The sequence below is a fragment of the Acanthopagrus latus genome, chromosome 12 (assembly GCF_904848185.1).
Source record: "Acanthopagrus latus isolate v.2019 chromosome 12, fAcaLat1.1, whole genome shotgun sequence".
NCBI lineage: Eukaryota > Metazoa > Chordata > Actinopteri > Spariformes > Sparidae > Acanthopagrus > Acanthopagrus latus.
The window spans coordinates 998,946-1,025,955 of record NC_051050.1 but is presented as its reverse complement, the minus strand read 5'-3'; the positions used below and the strand labels follow the sequence as shown (position 1 = coordinate 1,025,955).

Below are 27,010 nucleotides of genomic sequence, written 5' to 3'. Positions count from 1 at the left end.
AAAAGTTTAAAAGCCAGATGATAGGGATGGAGGGAGATGTTTCTTCTACATGTAAGAAGTTCTTCATGTATTTATACTGCATTAATACTACAGACAGAGCAACATTTATTTGTATTTTGTAACTCTAGCAGTGTCGGCGGAGTTTAGCTGTTTTTTTTTTTTTTCCTTTCCCCTGCTATTTATCTTGATAACACTACCTTATATGAGTTAACACAAACATAAGCCCACAAAATCAGGATTCAAATGTATACGGTAAGCTGCATAGTTAAATCTCATGTTGTAGGAGCAACTTACTAGTTAGCAGCAGCAGCAAAGAATATTAGTTAGTGAGAAAATAAATAGGATTTAAAACAAATTACCTGCATTTGTACGCCACTTGGATTAAGTCAAGAAACAGCCACCCGCACTAGTTTAGATAAGATTACGGGTGCAGTGAAAACCACTAATACATCAGTAGCAGTAGGCCTGTATAATTGTGTGGAAATGATTTTTAGAAGAATGAAAAACAATAATACCAAGGGGATCTAGTAGTAAAATAGAAGGCCCAATTCCAGTACACCCCTTGCCCCCACCACTTAGACTTACCCCTCCATTTTGCATGTTCACATCTAGGGCTAAGTTGTCCTGATTCTTGTTGCGATAGGGGTGTAGGATGAAGTGTTAGTGGCCCTCCAGATGGTGATACTTCAGATGTGAGGTTATGATAACTCTCTGTTTCAATATATCTCTTTAGAAAAAGTGTAAAACAGTCTCTACTATTGTAGTTTGTTGATTTCTCGGTACCTAACTGACTAGCTAATTAACATTACATTATTGCTGATTTGTACATGACGGCCCCTCATTGGATGTATTTCAATGCTGCACTGGGGCCTGAAATGAAACTGAAGTCCAGCAGTGAAGTTGCTGCAGCTATTACAACTCCTATAATATCAGTGCAGACAGGCACATTGTACCAGTGGTTGCTAGTGTTAGATTATAAGACATGAATGAATGTGTGAAGTTTGACAGTGAGTGATTTTGTGAGCATCCATGGTTTCCTATCTCCATCTGATAAATGGTAAAAAGCATTGTGATTATATTAGTGTTGCCATGGTAACGCAAAAAGAAATCACCACAGCTGAAGGGGGCATACTGGAAATGTCATGTCTGCTTACATAAATGCCACTGGTGAAGTCTTGAAGGGTTGTCCCATTTTGTAGCAGGAGATTTTAACCATGATGGGTGATGATGGGTGTGTTTACTCTCCACTACATCCCAAATCATAGATTTCACTGAAAGTACAATCCTACTTTAAGCTCATTTAAAGTTTGACTAGTTTAATCTACATATGCTAGCCTAACTTTTCATATGTTTTCATATGTATACTCAGTATACGCTACAGTTTTTGGTCCATTTCAGTGTATCTTACAATTCTTCATACAAGCATGTTGTTTTTTTTGTGCAAACCTCAGTGCTAAAAAAAAAAAAAATCCCCCAAAGATCAGTGGGGCAGCAGAAACAATATAAATGCAGAGCAGATGTAAAAAAATGGCCAGAGTGAAGGAGAAAGGAGAAAAAAAAAAAAAAGGATGCTGTGTGTGTGTGTGTGTGTGTGTGTGTGTGTGTGTGTGTGTGTGTGTGTGTGTGTGTGTGTGTGTGTGTGTCTGTGTGTGTGTCTGTGTGCGCGTGTAGTTAGTGTATGTGTCCCTTGCATGCTTGAACAGGTATCATCTGTCCTCACACAGACCGCAGTGTAATTTCAGCACTTATTCAGATTGTTTTCCAGCTCTTCCTCTGTGGTGTCTTGTTATTTACCCTACCCGTCTATTTTCGGCAGAGAGTGACGCTTTTCGGCTGGGTCACTGAGCAGGAACGAATCCGCCCTTCACACACCAAGTCTCATCTCATAGAGATGAGAGGAGGTGTGTTAACACTCTTGTTTCCATCTTCTCCTCTTTTATCTCTTTTCTCCCTGATTTCTCAGGTTTTTTTTGTCTGCAATCGTTTTCCCTTTCCCCTTTTTTCCTTCTCTTCTTCCATCATATTGTTCTGGTTCTCCTTTTTCTGTTTCATCCATCTCCTCTCTCCTCTTTTTCTACCTCATTTTTCTTTCCCTCTTCCCCTCACCTCTGCCTGTTGCCTTTGTCATACCCCACTTTTTCTTTTTTCCTTCATTTGTTCATTTTACCTCCCTCCATCTCTTTCTCATGTATCTTTATCTCCCTTCATTTCTGTTTCTTATCTTTTGCTGTTTTGTATTTATCTACCCCTCTTTCTCCTCCTCTCTCTCTTTCATCCCATCATGAAGTGTGAAATGTGTGTGTGTTCCATAAAGCTGTATTGACATTTACAGATGGACTTGAACATTTAAAGACCCTGTGGACTAACCTTTGACTTAGGAGATAAATTGGATGTCTCTCAGTTTATGATGGAAGAGATGAGAGGAGTGGAGTTTACACTCTTTTGAATGACAAGAGCTTCTCATTATTTCCCCCACCAGTAGGGCTGCCACACGTCGTGTATGACTGTGTTCTAGCTCCAGTGTCGCGGTGGGACCATGACAGATCAAACAGGGACCGGACACGTATCTTGTGGAATCGAGGGGTAATACATCAAATGTACCGGCTTTTGCAGAGTTATAATACATTGTTTGTCTCGTGTTTTTGAGCTCCACCTACTCTAACACACATACTAAGTTTTCCCCATGCAGAGTCATATTAAATTGTCTGCCATCATTATGGAGACGCAGACATGAGATGCCACTGCGTCATTGAGAACTGCACCACGCACATAGATTAGACATGACAGTGGAGCCACTTGAACCTCTGCATTATAAATCCATTAACATAACTTCCTTGTGGGGGCTAACAAGACATCTGCCACTTATTCAATGTGCTTAAATATGAGTCATATTTCAGAAAAGCGCCCATTTATGTTTATTAAGCTTACTGCTTGTTAATGAGAGTTAAGAATAACCTAATAATGACAGCTGTGTGTGTCAGCTGTTTATCTTGCCACAAATCTTAAACTTCTTCCAGATATTGAGTTTACTGTGACTTTGCTGTTGTAAACATTGCTGTTCCTACTAACACCATCATTTCTTGGTTTTGTCACGTTTTTTGATGTGTACCGTGTATTTCTAGTTTGTAAATAGGCTAATAATAAACCAGAGTTTCATTGCTTTTTAAGAATTGCAGCTGAATTGCATGTCTTCCAAACCTCAGTATTATGGCAACGTGAATAAACTCATGTTGACAAAAATTTGTTGACACAAAGGAAATGGCAATTGCATATCACTCACAGCTACACACGATACACAGCTAAGTAGTTAGCGTTATATAAGTACTTTGTTTATTAATTTGAAATTAATCTACATATTAAGGTCAGGGAAAAAAAAAAATGGCACATGCTATGCACGCACACACTGCCCGTTTCTGACTTTGAGCCCCTGTCCCTGTAAAGTTATGTGCATGTCCCTGCTGCTAACCCACGTTTGCTAATATAAAGAAAGAGGCTGTCCAAAAACAGACCTGAGGGATCACGGGTGGAATCCTGACAAACCAAACATTTTGTATATATCTATGACCTTATATTTTAGTCATTGATATAATTATTGTAACGATAACTCTTCTCAGAGGACTTTGAAATTAAAGCATTAAAAGCACAAATTGATGGAAAAAAATTGTGTGTGTGTGTTGTTGCCTTGCAGATGTTTCTCTACAGCAGTATCACTGGTGGCAACCTAAAAGTCAAACCTATGAGTTCCGGTTATGGCACGGTGGTGTATCACCAGGGTCTCTACACATGAATACGGCATTGAGAACATTGTTTGTGTACACAGAGTTTTTTTAAAAAGAAGCTTTTTGAACAACTCACACAAGCAGCTGTATCTTCGGCGCGCCACCGTCATGGCAGACGCCGTCTCTGGGCTCTCTACATCAAAGGTGTCTGCATGTACTGTTTGCGAAATCTGGCACTCCTGACCACTCTATCCTGTCGCTGGTAGCACAGAAGGACTTTGACAGGATAGAGTGGCAGTGCTAATTTGTTCTTAGAGAGATTCAGTATAGGGAGACATTTTCTCAGATGGTTATGCCTCTCTATTCTAACCCGCAGGCTGGAATTTTAACTAACAGCCTTATGTCGGCTCCCTTTAACCTTAATCAGGGAATGAGACAGGGGCGACACTAGGTTTTAAGGACAGGAGATGCACAGGATGTGAGTGAACGTAGCGCACAAGCACAACATTTCACAAACAGCTAACAAAGACTGAGAAATTATGTATTATTATTATTATTATTATTTTGAAGTCGCACAGATTACATTTTGGGCACATATGTGACTAAAATGGTTATAATTTCAAGCCCTGAAAAATATTACTTAATTACTTGAATTAAAGTAATATTAATATACTCTAGAAAGTATTTCGGTTGGGCTAATTTGGCTTTTATGTATATATCTTGGCTTTCTCCACTTTCTAATCATTACTCTGCTCAATAGAAGCTCAAGTTAAATAAGTCTTATATGGTTCACCTTGACTGACATGTTTCATATTTCATATTCATATGGAGTTCCATAAAATTCCAAGACTGCGGTGTTGCTATCATCCATGTAGCATCATGTTAAGTGAATTTACTGCACAGTAAAAGTCACTCACGTGATTCATGTTCACACTGATTCAGTGACAGTGCGAACGTGATTCACGTCCTCAGCAGGTTGTTCGCGAACGACTGATTCACTCGTGATTCACGTCACTGAGGATGTGATTCTAGTTCACGTACTGTGCTGAAAGTGGCGTTGTGTCACTCACTCACTCACTCAGGGCAGAGGAGTCGATTCACATTCAGTAACTGTACAGCTAAAATTAGCGCTGTGTTGCTAACATCTGCGTAGCATCATGTTAAGCGATTTTACTGTGCACAGAGGACACTTTCACCGTGTAATAATTTTACCTCTCAAAACAGCGCTGCGTCTCCTGCGAACGATTGTGTACTATAGTCCGTGAACGCACCGTCCCTCAGTAAGTGAACGTGAACCTCAGGGCTGAATCATGAACTGAATGACAGATCGTTTGGCTGCTTATCATTTCAGGGAGTTGGAGAGCACTGAACGATTCGGTGAACAAATCTTTTGAACGAATCATTTTGATGAACGGATTCTAGAGATTCAGTACAGTAAAAAGAACTGCCTTTCCCATCACTAGCTTTTTCGTGGATGGCCAAATGAGGTTGTGTTTTAAGGTGGGACATCCAACTGTCGCTGGATTTGGTTTTATATTGAAGTGACAAAGTCAAACCTGCTGTTACACTGTTGATCACACACATAATACACTCTCGCCATATGTGTTGGTCTACAGTCCATCTACGTCAATTTTTTTTGCTCTGCATACTTTTATCGAGGACATTAGGGGTAATTGTGTAAACTTGGGGTAAACAGAGATCCCACAATGCATTTCTTATCCAATGGAGAATGGACAATGGAGAAGGACATGAGCCAAACCCACAGCTGTCACCATTTTTATATTCTTGCTTATGTGTCACCAAATTATTGACATTTTTGTTACTAAAATTATTAAATGATGAGTCAACGTGAAGTTGTTTTCCTGTGACCTACATCTCAACTCAACTCAATTTCTTCTGTTATGCGACCATTGTCTTGCATGTTGTATCTGTCCCTTACAAGTCTCCTGAAGCAATGCTGCTGTCTGTAGTTGGTAACAGTCATCCAGCTCTGCAGACCTATCAGTTAACACCATGTGTAAAGGCTTGGATGTCATTATCCATACACAGGATCTGTCTCCCATCTGCATCTCATGTATGTCTGATAACCTTTTAGGAACTGCTCACATTCTAACCAACTGTTAGACAAGTCTATAACACCGCCAATAAACCACATGAATCAACTTCTCCAGGAACAACATTCATTTAAATTCCATCTAATTGAAATGACTGAGCGAATCCAGCCAGTTTTAGTTGTCAGTCATCAGATCACATTATTCTGAGCTGTGATGTGATGTGAGGCAGGCGAAAGTCTTTGCTTTTACCTTATTGATATGTGATGATTGGAGACTAAACTCTTCAGATGCTCTGCCGCTTTTTCTTCCTGCCTGTGATCTTCTTTACCACTCTTCTTCTTCCTTTTCTTCCTTCTTGTCTCTTCCACATCTTTTCCGTTCCTTATCTCCTCATCTCATCTGTCTTTTGCTCCTTTTTTCTTTGCTCCGCCTCCCTTTCTCACCTCCTGAACCTCCCTCCACCTCCCCCGTCCTCATCCCTGCTTCTCCTTCCTTCCTCCCTCCTTCCCCCCCTCTCCTGGATGAACTGTTAACAGAGGCCACACCCACTCAGTATAGGCCCGTCCACACACCTCCTCCTCCTCGTCCTCCTCCTGCTCCTTCTGGCACCCCCTTGACTTACTCCTCCTCTGATCCCCCACCAGTGTCCCCCAGCCCAGGCGTTGCCCTCCCCTCTGCCCCCCGCGACCTGGTCTCTGTCCTTGTCTCAAGCCGATTTGTCCGACTCAGCTGGCGCCCTCCGGAGGAGATGGGAGGAGCTGTGCAGACCTATGGCATTTATTACTCCCAGGACGGTGTCGAGAGGTAAGACTGGACTTTTTGTTTTCTGAGAGGTTTCGAAACTGGAGATAAGGACAACCCATAAGTCTGCACTGTGAAAAGTCACTATGGAATTTAGTGAAATCAGCTTTTCAATATTTTCTATCTTAACATAAATATTCAAGCTTTACATACTGAGTTGACATTTCTATTTTTTTTTTTTTTTTTTACCTTTTCAGATCATTTTAGAACATACAAACACAAGTTGTAACTTGAAGTCTCTTGACTTGAAAAAATGACTTGGATGAAAGTACTGTACAGAGTTCAGTCAACGTACAGAAATATGTTTCTTAAGAAACATGATTAGCTAATTAACAGACTTCCCAGTATGCATCCTAGGGAGTTAAAACTTTCCTGAGACCCTTCTTTCTCATAATTTAAATAAAACACAAGTCATGGAAAGCAATGTGGCAGCGCAGTAGTTGAAATAGCCTGTCATATCTGGGAGTCATTATTTTTTGAGGGGTCACAAAGAAATATGGTAGGGGACCATTGCACTCAGGTTGTTTAAGAACTGTGGTGTTGACCTCAGAGCTACCAAAACACTTGGTTTTGGATTAAATTGGATTTTGTCAAATGTAGACCGCGTAATTTTCTAAATCTGACGGGACATATTATACAAAACAGTTCAATTAGACACGGTGCACTACTATACGATATGAAACAATAGAATATGATACAGTACAGAATAATACAATATGGTATGATGCCAGTGTTGCCACAATTACCTTGAAAAGTAACTTAGTTACTTTACTGATTACTTGTTTTTAAAAAAATAAAAAAAAGTTACTAAGTTAGATTACAAGTTACTTATTAGTTACATTCAGCACGTGCCAAAGGCCCCTCCCCCCCAACATAAACATTCAGCGTGGCCTTCAGAATTGCATACTCCTTCTCCAGGTAGGAAGAAAAAGATGTTCAGTGAGGCAGCATGGCATTGATAGTAGTGGGATCTTGTTTATTATAGCACAAAATGTGGGCTAGTCAACCATAGGGCAGCATTTCCTCTACAACATACCGCCTGACCAACTCTCGCTTGTCACCCTCACCCGTTACAAAGCAGCTAACATTGAAAATGAGTATTGTGGCACTGAGCTAGCAGTATATTGGTGCGGCGCCATCGTTCCATTGTCTGGGGAGAACCCTGCACTACTGCTCATATTGAACATACTACAAATCTTGCACATAATACACAACCAGTGATGATAAGAATACCATAAACTATTACACAATCTTTGCAGGATTATATGATTTGATTATATTATATTAATAATATTGGCCTATCCCACATGAGCCTAACTGAAAAAGGCTACATTTGGAATTAGGCCTAATCAGGAATATCCAAATGGATTGTGTTGTTTGTCACATGTGGGCAAAAAAGTGAGCAGTATTAAAGCACATAAATTAGGCATGTGTGCACAAACATGTACATCACAAGGGGTCATAAATGTGTGTAGTATCAGCATCTATGATTGTTTAAACACTTCAGTAATTTGAAATGAAATTAAGATTCATCCACTGGGGAAAATCTTTTTCTATAAAAAGTGTTATTAAAAACCATCAAAGGTTGCTGAGATATTTCTGTTTTTACTGACGTGAAAGACAGAAAGGCCAACTGACAGTCCAAACTAGCAATGTTTAGAGCCACACTGTTATCTAAAAAGATTGCAGACTTGAAGGTGCATGAGCCATAATACTGTAAAACAGGAAGCTCCATCTTGCTGACTTAGAGTACAAAGGGATAAAGGAGCGATGGTGTGGAGTTGTATACTAACAGTATGTCAAAGACAGCACTTCCTTCCTTTGATCACAGCTCTGCTGCACACAGCCGCTCTGAACATTTGCTGGAAAAAGCTTTGGGTGACATACTGGCGAGTCCCCCGCTGATGTTAAATGGTAACCTCTGACAGCCAGAGCTCCAGCTGAAGGCTTTCACATCCAGGCTTTTAAGCTTTGTTACCTTAGGGGCTAACTGGTCTGCAGTGCTTTAGGGCTCTGAACGGTACACTGGACAAAAGAGGCCCTGAAGTTTCATCATAAAATGACACGGCAGAGAGATTCTGTCAGTCCTAATGACTTACAGAAGGAACAGGGGCAAAGGTTTTAATTTTTTATTTATTTTTTAAAACAAATTTTCAGGGCTAATAACTTGTACAAAATGAGGGGGGACGGAGGGGGAATTAAAGGGATAACAATAAAATATTTACAGAAAAAAAAGTGGGAGATGGCAAGAAGGGAGCGTGAGGATTTTTTCTGTCAGTTAAAACAACTTCCAGGAAACACATGTAATATATATTAGAGTGAAGCAAATGAAGGAATACAGAAAAAAGTAGAACTGCAAGCAGTTATGAATGGGGGCCAAGCCCCCCCAGCGTGATTAGGACCCCGCGCACTGCAGAGCCCATGGAAGTTTGCCCCAATGGATGATGGGCTCGGGGCAAAAGTGAGGACACAGTAATTCACTGTAATGGAAGGTGCACTGGAAGTGCAAAAGGCTGAATGTGTGCTGATTTGGATTTGTTGTACCAAATTATGCCCACTTTAACCAATCTTTACTTAACTATATATCTTATATGTACTGTTTCATTACATTTCTATCATTGTAAGAACAAATGAGAGTGACAAGGAAAAATGCATTTATGTTGATTAGTGTGTGATGACTTGAAGTAAAAGTGCAGCGGAAGTGGACGGTGCCTGTGTCAGAAAACCTAGTTCTATTTGGGAAATACATGAATATGATGTTTATGAATGTGTTCTTTAAAATGTGGAAGCTAAAGGCAAAAACTCCATTCAATCCATTATAGTGCCACCTATGGGCCACTTTGCACCAAATTTGGCACAGAGCCTCTGGATGACTTCAGGAACAATTGACTTAAGTTTGTTGTTGAAAGCATTTAGTTTGACTGAAATATGAAACAATATGTGTGTTTTTTGTTAGCAAAAAGGATTGTTTATAAGTAGCATTTTTTGCAGTGCTAAAATTCTTTTGACAACTTTTCATCAGACACATCTGGAGATTGTATGTGTAAAGTTTCAGGCAGATGGCCCTTAAATTGTAGGAGGAGTTCAAAAAAGTAGGTTTTGCATTTCTGGCGATTTGGCGAACGCAATGTGCAGCAGAAGTGGGCATGTCCTACGTCATGAAACCCACGGAACATATGCATATAAAGTTTGCAAATGTGTTATTTAAAATGTGGTAGTTACAGGTAAAAAAGTAATTGCATCCATCATAGCACCATCTAGTGGAGTACATGTGCAATCATTGGTATGGCAGAACTGTGTCCTGTACTATATGTACCATATAAATTTCACAGCTCTCAGCAGTTTGGCTGAAATTAATGTTTGTTGTTTATCTTGTAATAAGCCACACCCACATTGACTAGTCATGACCACCTTCAAAATATGGCCTCAGGATTGGCCCTACATTATACCAACCAAATTTCGTAAAAATCAGTGTAGCCGTTCAAGAGATATAAACTTCCCATATTTCTAGCACTCCCTAGTTGCCAAAATTTGCCAAATTCGGCTCATCCCTTCCCAGTGTCATGGCAACCAAGGATCTCAAATGTGTTGTCAATAGCATTTAGTTTGACCGAGATATAACAGTTTACATTTTTAGAGCTACCTACAGAAATGTGCTTGTTAATAATTTTTTGACCGAGCAAAATTCTTTTGATAACCTTACATCAGGTACGTGTAGGTGTCTGGACTAATCCTCCAAATTGCATTGCCCTCCCTTGCACGGTTTAGCCTGCAGCACCACTTTTAACAGGAGAAAAATGAAAGTCTTTACAATTACAACAGGGTTCCTAGCACCGCTGGTCCTAGGAAACGTGTCTGCTTGCATACGCGTTCACTCGGCCCCTCGGGCTTGGCCCCCTAATTAGGTGGACATCAAGATGATTTTTCACCCATTGTTACTACACATTGAGTCACTATACATCTTAGTTAGGCTTGTCATACGGTTTATTACTATTTTCAGAATATGTTATGGTACTCAAACGCTGAAATTTTGCGTGCCAATACACATTTTAGTTCAGTTTATATGAGCATAAACATTTTAGGCATTTTGAAATGATTTGGATTTTTGTCATACAGAAACATTTCACTGAATGAATCACTTGTTTTTTCCTAACCAAGATAAAAAAAAAAAAAAAAAAAGGTTGAGACATGTCACACATGGCAACACCTGCAGTGGGTACAGTACAAAAGGTTGGTGCTAGAAGAGATGAGCCAGAGGGACACTCTCCATTCGGCGATGGGTTCTTAGAATGGACTTGTCCCAGCATGTACAGTAAACACTTGATAAGATTAGGTTCTGGGGAATTCGGAGGCCAGGTCAATGCCTTGAACATTTTGTCATGTTAATCCGGTCATTCCTGAGCAGATCGAGGTTGTGGCTGATTGGTGGAGACACTGCTTACTGCATTATTAAATATGTGGTGTGAATTATTCAATTAAGACAAACATTTGTGAGGTGTTTGGGTGGGTGTGGCATCCCAGCAGAACAGCGCAGTGAAACAGCATGATAAATATTGTTAGATTATATCCTGATGGCAAGACATGTATTTTTACATGTTTGCGTAATTAAGATGGGGCGCTTGTTCATGGAAAACCAATATGGATGGAATTTATCAATATGAAAAACGTTTTTTATGCCATGATTAAGTACTCTAATGCATTTTGAGAATGAATGTATTGATCAGTTGATGATTGTGTCAAAAGACTAACAGAGTAAAAGAGACAGACAGCAGGGTAAAAACAGAGAAACTGAATGAGGTGAGGGAGTTTCTGACTGTCTGTCTTTCAAACAGAGAGAAAATAAGAAGCAGCCCCTGAACGATGGGAATGAGATAATGAGTAAAACTCGTTCTCTCTCCTTCTGTGGGTTCTTGGTTTTGAACGAACTGAATGACCTCTGACCGTGGCCTTTGAAGGACAATCAGAATTCCCATTGTATGATATAAACAGACTCACCTGTTAACTCAACACCCAATTTATGAATTCATAAACCCTGAAAACTCCTCTCACCTATTGTATTTTGTTGAATTTGTGTCTCTCTGCTGCCTGATAATGATGTTGGCTGATGGATCTAACCACTACATACACACACAAACACACACACACACATATATATATATATATATATATATATATATATATATATATATATATATATATATATATATATATATATATATGACTCTGAGCAGCAGGAGAATTACAATGTAATATATTTTTCGTGTGTGTGTGTGTGAGACAAATCTTGTTTTTTTCCCAGACAGAGGGAGTCTGGAACCCCCTGTCCCTCCCATGATTTTTGCTCATGTATACATACAACTGCAAAAAAATACATAAACCACACAAAGGAAGCAGGGATATAAGAAAGTACTCAGTAACAAAAAAAATGGAAAGAACACTTTAGTGTGTTTCATAAGCTTGGCTAAGCACATTCTGATTTCAGCTTTATGCTGAACACACATACATTTATTTTTATTTTTTTTTCAATGTGTGTGTGTGTTGCACCTAATGCCTGCAATAATTGTGGTTAATTTATTGTTGCTTTTTGCTCATTTTAAATTGTACCCTTTCACCCTCTAGCAGCAGTACACAGTTATTTCACACTGTTGCACAGGTTTAACCCTCCCTTCCTTCTAAAATAAGGGTCTAGTTTGAAACCAAACTTCATTGTGTTTGATGTTCTTTTGTACTTCTCACTGAATAAAATCACAACACAACACAAAAACAAGAAGCTTGAGTGCGTAAACCATCCCAGAATCAGAAACAGAATCAGAATTCCTTTAGTATTTCACACATGGGGAAATTTTTGTGTCACAGCAGCCAAAGGACAGTTATATAACAATAAACAATAATTATAGCAAAAAATCAACAACATAATAAAAGAGTAAGAAATAGAATTAGACTTGTACCCACATAGTATGTACAATATGAACAGTGTATTTATAAACAGTGTGGCAGTGTATTGTTATTCACAAATAATAAATGTGTTAAAAATTGCCCAATGGTGTGAACCAAAATTAGAAATGGCTTATGTGTGAGTTTTTATAGAACAGTGCACAGTGAGCTCTACTGGGAGCTCTGCTGGTTGTAGAGTCTGACAGCAGCAGGAAGGAAGGACCTGTGATACCTCTCCATCACACACTTGGACCTGTGATACCTCTCCATCACACACTTGGACCTGTGATACCTCTCCATCACACACTTGGACCTGTGATACCTCTCCATCACACACTTGGATCTGTGATACCTCTCCATCACACACTTGGACCTGTGATACCTCTCCATCACACACTTGGACCTGTGATACCTCTCCATCACACACTTGGACCTGTGATACCTCTCCTTCACACACTTGGACCTGTGATACCTCTCCATCACACACTTGGACCTGTGATACCTCTCCATCACACACTTGGACCTGTGATACCTCTCCATCACACATTTGGACCTGTGATACCTCTCCATCACACACTTGGACCTGTGATACCTCTCCTTCACACACTTGGACCTGTGATACCTCTCCATCACACACTTGGACCTGTGATACCTCTCCATCACACACTTGGACCTGTGATACCTCTCCATCACACACTTGGACCTGTGATACCTCTCCATCACACACTTGGACCTGTGATACCTCTCCTTCACACACTTGGACCTGTGACACATCTCCTTCACACTTGCAGGCTGTATGGTGTTGAAGCACTGGAGAAATCAAAGAACATGATTCTCACAGTGCTTCCAGGCTTTTCCAAGTGAGACAGTGATCTGTCCGGGAGGGTCCATAAAAGGACCCACCAGAGGGTGGAGATGTACAAGGACGTGCCGCTCCAGGGTCTTCATCAGGTATGAAGTGAGAGCAACTGGTCTGAAGTCCATTGGGTGAGGGGCCTTTGGTACTGGTACCATGCAGGAGGTTTTCCACAGTGTTGGCACTTTTCCCAGCTTCAGGCTCATGATGAAGAGATACTCGACAATCCTGCACAGCTGGTTCGCACAGGACTTGAGGAGTCTGGAGCTGATCCCGTCTGGGGTCATAGCCTTCTTTACCTTCATCTTCCTCAGTTCGTTTCCCACCTGGATAGTGAAGAGTGTCAGATTGGAGCAGAGGGGGTGAGTGTCAGGTGGGGAGGTGGTTGAATGTCTGAGGGAGCAATGGGGGGTGGCTGCAAGCTGAATGTAGTGAAAAGGGAAGCAGAGGGAACAGTAGCCCTTTTCACACAGAGACGCTGCAGAGGTGGTTTGTCAATTCTCCACCATTGGTTGTTCACACAGAGCTGTGGATCCTATAAAGGTGTGATGGTACACGTCATGATAGTGACGTCTGTGTGTTTTCAAGGTGTTTCACCTGGTGTCCTCTTGTTAATCTGAACATGAACCTACTGACTGGTTACAATCATATGGATGCTCTTATAGTGTGTTGTGATTGAGATCCTGACCCACCAAACTTCATGGGAAGTGACAAAGTGAAGTTTTTCACTCTAAATTAGATAATTTCATTATTGCCATCAGTAAACTGGACGCTGTCTGATTCTGTCACTCATGGAGAGGGTAAGTTCACTGAAGTCTCGGTCAGGGGGGCTGACTGTCACTGTGAATTGTTTCAACACAAACACTTGGTGAGTTGAAGTTTTTTTGCCGGTGACAGACGCTGTTTTTTGGGCAGAAATGTGATGAAGAGTTGGTAGGACAGGCGGGAGGACAGACATCAGACAGATGCTTCTGCACGTACAGCTGCTTTTTTTTTTTTTTCTCCTCATATAGGTTGCCAAAGACAGTTACAGTTACAGTGTTACTGTTTTTTGGTCATGTAACATTGCTTTGTGGGACATTTCTCTTTATGTTGTTGAGTGAAGGACCTGTGTAGTTATCAGACTGTCCAATCGACATGGCTTTGCTATGCAACACCAGCTTATCCATTTACACTGGTGCGGTTCGCCAATACTGCACCTCTGATACTCCCTCCAGAGGCGGATCAAATTTCACCCCTCGCCACCTCTTGGACTTTGGCACAGAGGAGGAGGTTGGAGAATTGCCGCAGGATCCCTGCATCCAAACAGCAGTGTGAATGAGGCTAATGTTTTCCCAATTCTTGTTGAAGTGGGAACAAATTCTTTCAAGATTAAAATGTCAGTCATTGTTATTACCAGTATTTTAAACTATCATCTCCAGCATTTTGTATAAAACCAGACATTTGTACTGTCTTTACAGTGATTTGAGCAGAATTAACCTCACTGTGTATTTGGTGGCGTATTGGAAACTGACAAGTGCTTTGGTGGACTGAGAGGCTACAGAGGTGCAGTAATCTGAGGATTAACTCTAGTCACTTCCAGATTACACAGATTACATCTCTCTATAAAAGCAAGGAATTTCTGTCTGTGTGTGTGTCTGTTCCTCAAAGATCTCTGCGGATCAGGATCAGAGACTGACCTGAGAGTTTCAACATGGCTGCTGCTTGGTTCAAGGGTGTGCAACGTCGTATTTGTTTGGACTGCAATGATACGGTTAATAAATTATTTCATAAATGCTTTACCAGTTCCGCTAACATTGCTAACCGGAGCCACCACAGTCACGTGTGCACCAGAGCCAATCACTACAGAGCTCCAACCCACAACAGCAAGCAGATTTATACATGCTGCAGCGCAAGCTGGACCAGGATTTTGCCAGTGGTTCAGTCCCGCTCTGCTCTGTGCATCTAAACTGACTGTTGTGGATCATATGAGACTAAACGAGTCTGAGGAGATCTGGAGACGCGCGGACAACAAAGTGGAATCGGAATCTGTGGATGTTCGTGTGTAGCTAGCTGCTAGCCGCTAGGCCACCCACACGGCCCACCTCCTGAGTCGACGGACGCACCGGCAGGTCCAAAACCGGACTTAGGGTAAATAATGTCCGCCACGCTTTTCCGCGAACATTGCCGTCACGTTTGCTTTGTGTCTGGTGCAGGAAGAAACGGTACAAACAGGCTTTTGTCACGAAAGTGTCCAATCAGCAAGTTTGGTTGTTTAGGAACAGGAAGTTGTGGGAGGGACAGAGGCAGATGAATGACAGTCGGTGTAGAGACAGCCAACGATATTGAGTGTTGAGAGATTTGTGACATTTAGCGTGTTTGGAGTGTATAGTTATGTAGTGTTTAGTGTATAGTGGAGTCGTTTTTTGTTTAATGAGTCGAAACAGTGAGGAGATGATGAATGTGGAGCAGGCAGTGCAGCTCTTCATTCAGCTGGAAGGAGCTCGGGCAGGCCTGAGTATTGCCTGCATTTAAATGTAAACAGTTACATATAACTTTGCAAATTGTTAAAATGTACGCACATATTTAGCAAACAACTATTTATATTTGCATTACAAGTAATAGAAAATGGTTTGTTAAACATATTTGTGGTTTTCACATTCAAAAAACTTTTTCTACTCGGATGTTTTTTTTTAAATTTATTTTAGGACCATTGTGTTAATACAGTATGTCAAAAAAATAAGAAATACAAATAAAAACTCTACAGTCACACGTGAGGTTGTGCTGAAAATCATGACTCCAGAAATAGTCAAAAACGGCCACTTATACCCTGGAATATCGGATTTCACAACAAACCTAAATATCCCTGTCGTCCCACCTTCAAACACAGCCTCATTTGGCCATCCATGAAAAAGCTACTTAACCTCCCACTTTTCTAGAGGAATACATATTTCCTACGAGCACTGCACTAGTCTGATAAAAACTGTGATTATCTGCACTGTTACAAAATAATAATAAAAAAAAAATTATATACATTACAAAATGGAGGTTGTCGTGTGTACTGTTTTTTTTTTTGCACTGAAAATGGCTCAGTGTACAACAACGTGTGTTTTCCTGTGTCAGGGAGCGGTCAGTGAACGTGTCCGAGCCAGAGTCCCTAGAGCTGACAGTCTCAAACCTGAAACCAGAAGAGAGCTACAGCTTCAGAGTCATTGCTTACAATGACATGGGCCCAGGAGAGAGCTCTGCCCCCCTGAGGATCACCACCAAACCCGACCGTAAGACATTCACACACACGCGCACGCTCACACACATACGTTTTTGTGCCCCATGTAAATTTCTTTGTATTTCTTAATATGTTACATGGTGTATATAATATAATAATAGACAAACACAGTATGTCAATTGCTGATGAAAAATGTTCCCAGCAAGCCATCAGAAGCTTGGCTGAAAAACGTTAAAAGACACATTTTAAACAAGCATGGAGGAACTGGTTTGCCCAGCAACATTAAGGAATGAAGCACTATCTTAGAGAAGGATTCAATGGATTTTACCCACAGCTCAGCCCATGAAAACAGTTGATAATGTTAAATTGAAACAGTAACCCTGATGATGTTGTACTGTAGTATGCAACGTTTTTGGATCTTGATTCAAAGAAGAGACTATGAAGAAACATGACTTGGCCCATGCTGATTAACCTTTGACCATTATTTTTTCAATGTGCCGATTGTGACTTTCTAATTCAGACACACACTTATTCAAAGGTAACAAAATCTCTTGAAAATTTCTGGTCCTTGAAGAAAATGCATTTTTTTACTTAGATTTCAAAAAATAATATCCATAAAAGAAAACTGTCATACATTAAGACTCTAATGACTTGGGTATATGCTACGCTATATTTTTTAATAATTGAATGAACCATAGGAAAAGCTAAATACAATAGGTTTGAAACATGCCATCATTACTGTGTAACCCTCCAACAACAACTTGAAAATATCTAATGCTGCATTCATGAGATTGCAGTAGTACTTGTAATATTATTCATATCGGCATTTGCGAGTGGTGTGTTGTCTCTGTGTGTCTCTACAGTCCAGGTTCCCAGCAGGGTAGAGTCTCTCCAGGCTGAGGCTCTGTCACCCACCTCAGTCCAGGTGAGCTGGGAGCCTCCAAGCCAACCAAATGGTCCCATCTTAGGCTACAGGCTGCTGTGGACTGAGAGCCCATCTGGCAAGGAACAGGTCAGCACCATTACTGCCATACTGCTACTGTTAGAACTATAGTCCTCTCATGGAGTTTATTGCAATTCGATAACCTTTTCAGAGAGTGACGAGAGTGAAGTTACATGTTGCTGAAATGAGCCAAACTTAATTTTTCTAGTGATGTCATGTTATAGACTTACTCTGATGGTATAATGTGTAATCTTTCCTCTGTGTTTTTGTTCAGAGTGTGGAGGTGAATGCAGGCAACTACAAAATGGACGGACTTAATACGTTCACAGAGTACACAGTTCGAGTTTTTGCGATCAACCGCTATGGACCAGGCACTGCATCAGAGACTGCCCGCGTCACAACCCAGTCAGACAGTGAGCTTCACCTTAACATCTTCTAATTCATCCAGTGTGGTAACTTACACACAGAGCATCAATAGATGAATGTATCACAGTTTACCACATTGTTATGATCAGCACTGACTGACATCATGTCAGTAGTCCTATCTGGTTTAAACTATAAAGATTAAAACCAGCCTTTCTGAGAACTGTGAGTAGAGGGTTAGCAGCACAGCAGCCTGTTATTATTTCCTGGTTTTTGCTGTATTTTAATAGACTTCTAACCAGGAAATAATGTTCGTTGTACTAATGATGAGCTGAAAACAGAGTTCTGTCTCACTACTGAGTCATGCAGAGCTCTGGAGTAGGAGCTAATTATCAGCAGCTTTACATACAGTATGTGACTATATGTAAAGACATACATCTTGTAAAATACTGAGGACATGATGTCAGTGGTTGCAAAGAGCCTGATTACAACACAACATAACAGAAGATCTGTAGACCTTTGACAATGTGGAATAGATTCAGTCCTGGAAAAAACATCTGGAGGAGCTGAAGTCATTTTTTTGTTAAAATAAGAAGACTTTTACTGAATACGATCTATGATAGACAAGCTGCTGAAGAGATCAATACCTGATTAAACTGATTACATTGTTTTCAGCACAGTAATACAATAAGTGGAACATCTTTAGTTATTGTAGGCTTTTGCAGTTCAGGCTGTAGTAGTTAAGAAAATATTGACCACATCTTTAAATTTGAATTGTAAAATCAATAAAACCCATCAAACTAATAAACAGGCTGCTGATGTTTCAAATCACAGTGTTCCCAAAACTACTTTGTACTGAGCACGCGTCTGCTGTCAGCACCGTGACTGGTGTACCTCGGTCCAAGTTTGAAGCCATTCAGCTGACACCATAGAACTGCTGGACCAGGTGCTGCCTACCTCATCTCTCTCTTATCCGTTCAAATTTCTCTTCTTCACTGCAGTTTCCTCTCTCATAATCTTGAGTTTATTCTTCTTAAATGTACGTTGTTTTTATCCCCTCTCCATCCTGTCCTCCTGATGATTAGGATGAATTCAGGGCAAATGTGGGAAATTGTATGAGTACCTTTAATACTGATTAACACGTGATAATACATAATTTGTTATAATTGGTCATAGATTCTGCATGAGCACAGCACCATAACGTGTACTGTGCGCACGCATGCACACACACACACACACACACACACACACACAGAGTTCTGTTCACTCCAGTCTACATGTGAACAAGGTGGAGTTTGAAACAAACAGCCCATCATACGCAGCACAGATCAAAAGCAGCATATGTGACATGAGATAACAAAGAAACAGGGACTCTTACCTTGCTTTGAAGTATTCGACTTCTCAGGAACAGAATTGTAAAGCCCCTTGAGGTAATTTTGATATTGGGCATTGCTCTTCCAATAATCCAGTAGCTGTAGACTTTATGATGAGTTGATTGAGTTAAAATAACAATTATTTTTGATACATTTAAGAGTTTAAAGCTAATCAACAGGCCTCTTTTGGACAAACGGGAACAATGGTGAAACAACAAAAAAAGTTTATTTAGTGATGTGCAACAAAACTGCACAACTGCTTCTTCCCCCAGGCTTTGAGACTCCTCAGTTAATCTTTAGCACTGCACCATAAAACATAGCTAAGTAGCATTGCGGGTATTATAGGCTCCAGATTTTGAAAAAGCTGCTACTGCATTAGCTTTGATCAGTTGCATTAAACTCTCTAAAATAAGTCCAACAGTGTTGCAATGCTATATCAGTGGACTGCTTTTCAAAACATGGTGCCTACTTACTTACTTACAGTGTGACATCATCATTTCCTCTGGAGCCACCAAATGCAGTAGTACCCCCCAAGACTTGTAAATACACTTTAGTGTGGACAATTGGTGGAGTTACCCTTTTATAACACTTATCACTTATTTTTTACGCAACATTTATTTAGATTTACGATACATTTTGACTAAAAAACACACTTTCAATTGATGTGACCAAACCAGACCCCAATTTGCACACGTTTCTAAAATGAGTAGCCATGTTCTAGTAAAGGTGGCAGCAATTATCTGCAACGTTATCCACCTGTTTCTCTCCACTGTGTGTAACTGAGCTCTCTACACACAAAAATAGCTAAATGCTACCTGTCCTGTAGTTTCGATGGTGGTATGAGCTTCACTTTGGTTTACATTCAGATCATTCTACCCTTCTGAATGGAACTTAAGTTCAGACTAAGCATCCTGCTGCTGCCTGCTGCTTAATATGTTGTTGTTGCCAAAATCTCCTTGTATAGACACTGAGAGAGAATGAAGACATCATTGCAGCTGTAATCACACCATAAATACATAAAAAAAAAAAAAAGAAAGAAATAACACACACACACACACACTCACACACAGATGAAGAGTGGCTGTATTGAGAACTTTCCGGCTGTGTCTCAATGATAACAATGACTTATGGGCTAATTGAATCCACAATAAAACTGAGACACACAAAAACACAGACATAGACACACACACAGAGACAAGTGAGCAGCTGAGTCAACAGATAAGCTGCTGACAGTTAATCAGCCGTCTGCGTGGACAGATGCAGAGTTCATTCAAACCGAAACCTTGATTCTCAATTTGAACATAACAATTTGTATCTCTGTCTGGGGACTGAACCACTCATTTGCTGCCTTTTCATCACTGTCCTGTTACTTTCTTAATTTGTCTTATACCTCACACTTTCCATTTTTTGTTTGCTTTCCCCTTGCACCTTGTCTTCTCCTCAATTTTTTTAATTTTCTTTTTGTTTTCATGAATTTTTTTCTGTGTGCTTTTTCTCCATCATGTTCTCCCACATCTGTGCTGTGTTTATTCTTCAGAATCCTAACTTTCATCTGTAAGTTGCTTTTCTATTTTTCTTTTTTGTTCATGTTTTCGGACATGCTTTTGTGTTGTGATTTTCTCTCTTGCTTGCATCTATAACTATAGACTTTGTAATTTCCGTCATCTCTCTCATGTTGCTTCATCCTTCTGGTAAATGTTTTGGATCATATTCTGTGATGCTCACTGAAAGTCTCAGCGTTCTACTGATCTTAAGCCCGGAGTAAAAAAAACAGCACAGACTTCTGTGTGTGCCACCAGTCATGTTTTCAGTGGAAATCTCATTTTGCTCTAGATATCAGAGGCTGAACGTTGCCTCATCTGATTCCTTTCCTTTCGGTGCTGATATCATCATCATGATTGACTGACAGCAATGATGTGACACCAAGTCAACCTAGCATGTAGACAACACACTGTAAATCATCTGTTTGAAGTCCAGAGTCTCAGAGAGAAACCATCTCATTTTAAATGGGTTTAGCATAGCATAAAGTTAACCTTCTTAAAGCAGATAAACTGTCAATTTTTTACAGTATCAAGAAATTATATTCTTTCGCAGATGTGTGACTGAGTAGACAAAAGTGTCTCCCAAAATTTTAGAATGTTCCTTTTATTCCTATAATCTTGAGAGAAAGTCTTCTGTCCCTTCTCTTCCTGCTTATGTGGCTTTCCTATGGAATGAAATTACCTCGTTAATCCCCTTGGGGGTCCCAACCCCAATGTTGAAAACCAATTATCTAAAAGAAAAAGAAAACAAAAAACAAATTCACTACAGTACTCAGAGGTGGATAGGTAACTGTTAGTAATGTACTATTACTGTACTGTTACTTTTCATGAACAGCTACTCAAGTATGATTAAGAGTACAAAATTAAACTTGAAGCTTGAGAAATGAGAAAAACTAGAAAATGTTATATTCTAAAACAAACATGTCAGTGAGGAAACTTACATAATATATACAGTATGTCACAAAAGTGAGTACACCCTTCACATTTTTGTAAATATTGAAACTGAGCTGCAGCATGGTGGCCAAGACCATACAGCGGTTTAACAGGACAGGTTCCACTCAGAACAGGCCTCGCCATGGTCAACCAAAGAAGTTGAGTGCACATGCTCAGCATCATATCCAGAGGTTGTTTGTGGAAAATAGACATATGTGCTGAGAGCATTGCTGCAGAGGTTGAAGGGATTGGGGGGTCAGCCTGTCAGTGCTCAGACCAAACGCCGCACACTGTATCAAATTGGTCTGCATGGCTGTCGTCCCAGGAGGAAGCCTCTTCTAAAGATGATGCACAAGAAGGCCTGCAAACAATTTGCTGAAGACAAGCACACTGAGGACATGGATAACTGTAACCATGTCCTGTGGTCTGATGAGACCAAGATGAACTTATTTGGTTCAGACGGTGTCAAGCATGTGTGGCGGTAACCAGGTGAGGAGCACAAAGACAAGTGTGTCTTGCCTAAAGTCAAGCATGGTGGTGGGAGTTTCATGGTCTGGGGCTGCATGAGTGCTGCTGGCACTGGGGAGCTACAGCTCATTTAGGATACCATGTCTGCCAACATGTACTGTGACATACTAAAGCAGAGCATGATCCCCTCCCTTCATTAACTGGGCCGCAGGGCAGTATTCCAACATGATAACGACCACAAACACACCTCCAAGACGACCACTGCCTTGCTAAAGAAGCTGAGGCTAAAGGTAATGGACTGGCCAAGCATGTCTCCAGACATAAACCCTATTGAGCATCTGTGGGGCATCCTCAAATGGAAGGTGGAGGAGCGCAAGGTCTCTAACATCCACCAGCTCAGTGATGTCGTCATGGAGGAGTCGAAGAGGATTCCAGTGGCAACCTGTGAAGCTCTGGTGAACTCCATGCCCAAGAGGGTTAAGGCAGTGCTGGAAAATAATGGTGGCCACACAAAAATATTGACACTAAGGTCACATTTTGACATTTTCACGTATAGGTGTACTCACTTTTGTTGCCAGCGGTTTAGACATTAATGGCTGTGTGTTGAGTTATTACAGCACTTTTTTACAGCAAATTTACACTGTTATACAAGCTGTACACTCATTACTTTACGTTGTATCAAAGTGCCATTTCTTCAGTGTTTTCCCATGAAAAGATATAATAGAATTTTTGCAGAAGTGTGAGGGGTTTACTCACTGTTGTAAGATGCTGTAAAAGTTAAGTGTAGAGGTTCCTTTGCTCACTGCATACTGCAGTCTCAACATTCATATTATCGCTGACGACTGAATAACCTGATGCACAGTATTCACAGTTTTTGTGTTTGTCTCTACAGTACCCAGTGCCGCTCCACAGAACATCACCATAGACGTTGTCCTATCCAGGGTGAGTATTTATTTGTATACCTTTAATTTATCCTCTCCCACTGTTCATGTCTGTACATTGTACCAGCAACTTTCACCTTATCAAACTGTAATTGATATAATCAGATTTTTTGCACTGGAAAGTGCCATATGCAACTCATTTCCCCTCCCACCCAAAGGTATTTTATTGCTAGCCAATTGCTGGGTGTGCCTAAATTCCACTGTAAACACGCCCATTTATTTAATTGCAGGGTGGCACCATGGGATGTCGCTTCCCTCACAAAACAACATATACATGATAAATACCATTTAAACCTAAACCATATTCTTCTACTTCATCATATCTCAGAGGCAAATATTACTTTGATTTATTTTAAAGCTTTAGGTTATTTTTTTTTTGTTGCATTTTATATAAATAATCCAAAGTCGTAGCTAAATTATATTAATATAGGTTAAGCAACCCAGCAGTATATAAAGTTATTGAAATGAGTTCATCCTTTACCTGCTGCAACCATGAAGTTATGAACACATTAATGCATCAATAGTTATAATTGCTTGATATACTATACATATATTATTCTCAAAATGGACAATTTGTTTATTTACTTTGTTCATACATGAAAACCAAGGCAGTGGGTTTATTTAGTTTATTTAAGCACAAAATATCAGTCATTGAAGATCTTTCTAGTCTGAAATCTTCAACATCAAACAACATTGTATTACAGCTAAAAAGGCCACTATACTATGTTTCTGGGAACATTTTAGGTTAGAAATGCGAGATGAACAGGACTATGGTTTATGTTTCCTCATCCCTGCCTTGTTTTACAGTTTAATCAGAGATTTTTAGCCTCCCTTTTCAGAGTACATAAATGAAATTGTGGGGACTTCTAATTCACATGTTTTCTCTATTTTAGCTAACTACTACACAACACAGTGTTCTTCAGTGCATGTCAGGTGGATGAATCGGCAGCGCAGCAATAGTTTCTTGGTTAATATTTTATCAGCACAGCCAAGTTTAGACAGTTTGATCAGAGCTCTCTCTTCAGACTGTCTGTGCTCTTTGTGTCTGTGGATGCACAGTGACAAATGGGTTATGGGTATGGTGGTCTGAGAGACCTGTTGAATGGCCATTGAATAAGAACAAAGATATGCACTGTAATGCTAATGATCTGTTTGGCCTCTGTCACCTCCCAAGATACGCAGAGGATGACTGTGAATGCACTTTCATAAACTGACTGCATCTAGTTTGTCACTAGCCACTGAGTGAGGAATTTCTGATAGAGATATCATAAAATGATACAGGGCAATGACAGCCATTTATGTGTTCATGTGTCTTGTAACCACACCCGCCCAGTGAAATATTCAAACCAGATACTTCAAATAAAAATATGATCAGGCATATTTAAAGATTATCTATCATATCTAGAGATCATCGATAGTATGCTTCAGCTTTTTGTTTGGCAACAGCACTGCATGGAAGGGAACGTAATATGGCTGGGCAATTAATGATTCAACAGGAAGAAAAAACTTGCCTGAGTGGCTGATTTTCTGCAGTGGTACAAACTTTTATAGCATAAGAGCTGAAAAAGGGTTTTTTTTCCCTTTTTGTTATTTTGTTTTGGAAGGCTAAACACCAACAAATATGTTTTGAAGCAAAATGTTTCATTGCTCTAATGTGCCTTCCACATTTGCAGAAAAAAATTGCAAAGCTTTCGTCATTGTTTTGTGTGGATTGCTTCTGACTTGTACAATCCGAACAGGTCTAATAATTTCAGCATTGAAGTCCAAACACTCGAATAAAAGATTGATGTGTAATAATAACATGTTTTTACCTAACAAAATCCAATCCAATTCAATCCATATTCAATGGTATTTAGCCTCTCAAAGTGTCAAAAGTAATCCAGTGAAGGTTGTCTGTGCACCCATGGGTACAATACAAACAGGAACCTATCATAGCTGCCGTGCAGTGGCCATTAAAATACAACAGAAAAATGTGGAGATATGTTGTAGATGTGCCAGGTAATCAAAAGGTGCTGTGGCAGTTGTAGAGAACTATTAGCCAGTCACTATCAGCCCTTTTTACTCTAGCTGTTTAACAGCTACAGTAGAATTAAACAGCATCCCCAATATGTGTTCAAGGGCAGATTGTGTTGAATTTACATCTCACCACTTACTTCAGAAAACAGTTTGGGCTTTGTTGTTTCTTGGCAGTCTTCATCAAAGGTGTTGGCAGAATGCTGATAAAAGAATTCTGTGGAGGCAAGGCTGGGTGGAATGATAGAGTAATCGTTATTGAAACAGATCTCAAACCTGCGTCCGAACCAGGGTGGCCACTCCCTGGTGTTCTTCCCAATACTTTGCCTTTACAGGCTTTCGATCTTAGGAAATCCTCAAATGACCACCACCCCCTTTCTCTGCCGTGCGGGCCTTTTTAGTGTCTATTCACTCATGCCCAGTGCTCCCAACAACCACAATCAGGTCCTCCTTGTCACCACTGCAACCAGTTCCCACCTCAGAGGCAGCACAGTTAGTCACAGCACACACAGACATACAGGGGCTGTCACACCTGCAATAAACCTGCTGACACCACAAAATGTATTTTGATGATCCAGAGGAAACAGAATTTGGAGATTTGCTTCGAGTCAAAAAGTCAGCAGCTATACTGCAAATGATCTCACTGTTTTTACTTGGAATCTGTGTGGAAGAAACCCACAGAAGATCAATGACTGTTTTATTCTGGTGTTGCGTCAGGAGGTTCAAATAATTGCCAGAGGGTATTCACAAAATTGTGCAGTGCACACAGAACAGGGCTGCAGATGTAATTCTGCAGCTGATGGTCAACATCTGTAGTTTGATATGCTAAATCTATGGATTTTCTTTACCCAGAGAGCTGAGTATTGAGTGGCTTGTTTTCCACATGACAGCTTGGCAAGATAATTGCCATTTTTCCATTACATCTGCCTGGATCCACTTGGTTTGATTTGGTGTGGCAGCATTTCCACTACAGCTGGTCTACCTGCTTAAGTGGTCCTAAACCAATGACGCTCTTGTCTTGATCCCTGCAGCACTACCAAAGAATCACTGCTAATGAAGTGGCTCCGCTTATTGAGTTATAAACACATTTCATTTACTGTAGTGTATTAATGATAAAGTTACTCATTATTTGGTTATCGAACTATTATTATGAAGCAGCCTTACAGGAAACATTGTGTTTTCACCAGCAGTAACTAACATGACTCCTAAAACCACTGAAAGTAAACATGACGAAACAGTATAGGTACAAACAGGGCGAGGGAAACTCAAGAGACTCAGTTGGTAGTGACAAAAGTGCTGAAAGCTGAACACAGACTTTAAAAAAAATCTGGTTTCCTGCACGGACTGGAGTTCAGTACTGATTTTAGGTGGAGACAAGTGCTTGTTAAGAGTTGGTGGCTTTGGCTTTGCCCTACTCCAGAGCAAGTCCTTTGCCGGCATGGGTTCAACTCAACTCAGTTCAATAGAACTGTTGATGGAAAAGCAAATCAGTGCAGCTTGGTTTGACCTGGCAGGGCCAAAAGTGCTGGTGGAAAAACAGCAAATGCTGTTTACTTGTATTTTTTGTTGGAGGTGTGCTTGTTTGTCTGATCCACTGAACAAATAGCAAATATTACAGAACATCAGTAGGGAATTTGATGGTTAAATTTGGCAATCAACAATATAATCAATTATTATCAGCGATCATGATTATTGATTCTTTGAGAAGATCTAATTTACATTAGATCTCCTTAGGAGCATCACCCTTGAAGAAGGGAAATGATTCATAGCCAATTCATAATTCAGTGTCATAAATGGTATTTAACTGTGAATTTGGGACTCTGATTAATAATTGACTTAATAACTACAACCAAAATAACCATGTCA

The 27,010-nt window shown here is 40.2% G+C and overlaps 1 protein-coding gene across 1 annotated transcript in view; it reads left to right on the top strand.

Annotated features, from left to right (window-relative positions):
- The window catches only part of dcc (DCC netrin 1 receptor), a 289,488-nt gene that overhangs the window by 149,415 nt on the left and 113,063 nt on the right, over window positions 1-27,010 (top strand). Inside the window, exons 8-12 of the mRNA XM_037118172.1 lie at window positions 6,418-6,577; window positions 16,467-16,621; window positions 17,433-17,581; window positions 17,787-17,925; window positions 23,083-23,132. Of these exons, the coding sequence (XP_036974067.1) occupies window positions 6,418-6,577; window positions 16,467-16,621; window positions 17,433-17,581; window positions 17,787-17,925; window positions 23,083-23,132 (653 nt within the window). The remainder of the gene's footprint in view (window positions 1-6,417; window positions 6,578-16,466; window positions 16,622-17,432; window positions 17,582-17,786; window positions 17,926-23,082; window positions 23,133-27,010) is intronic.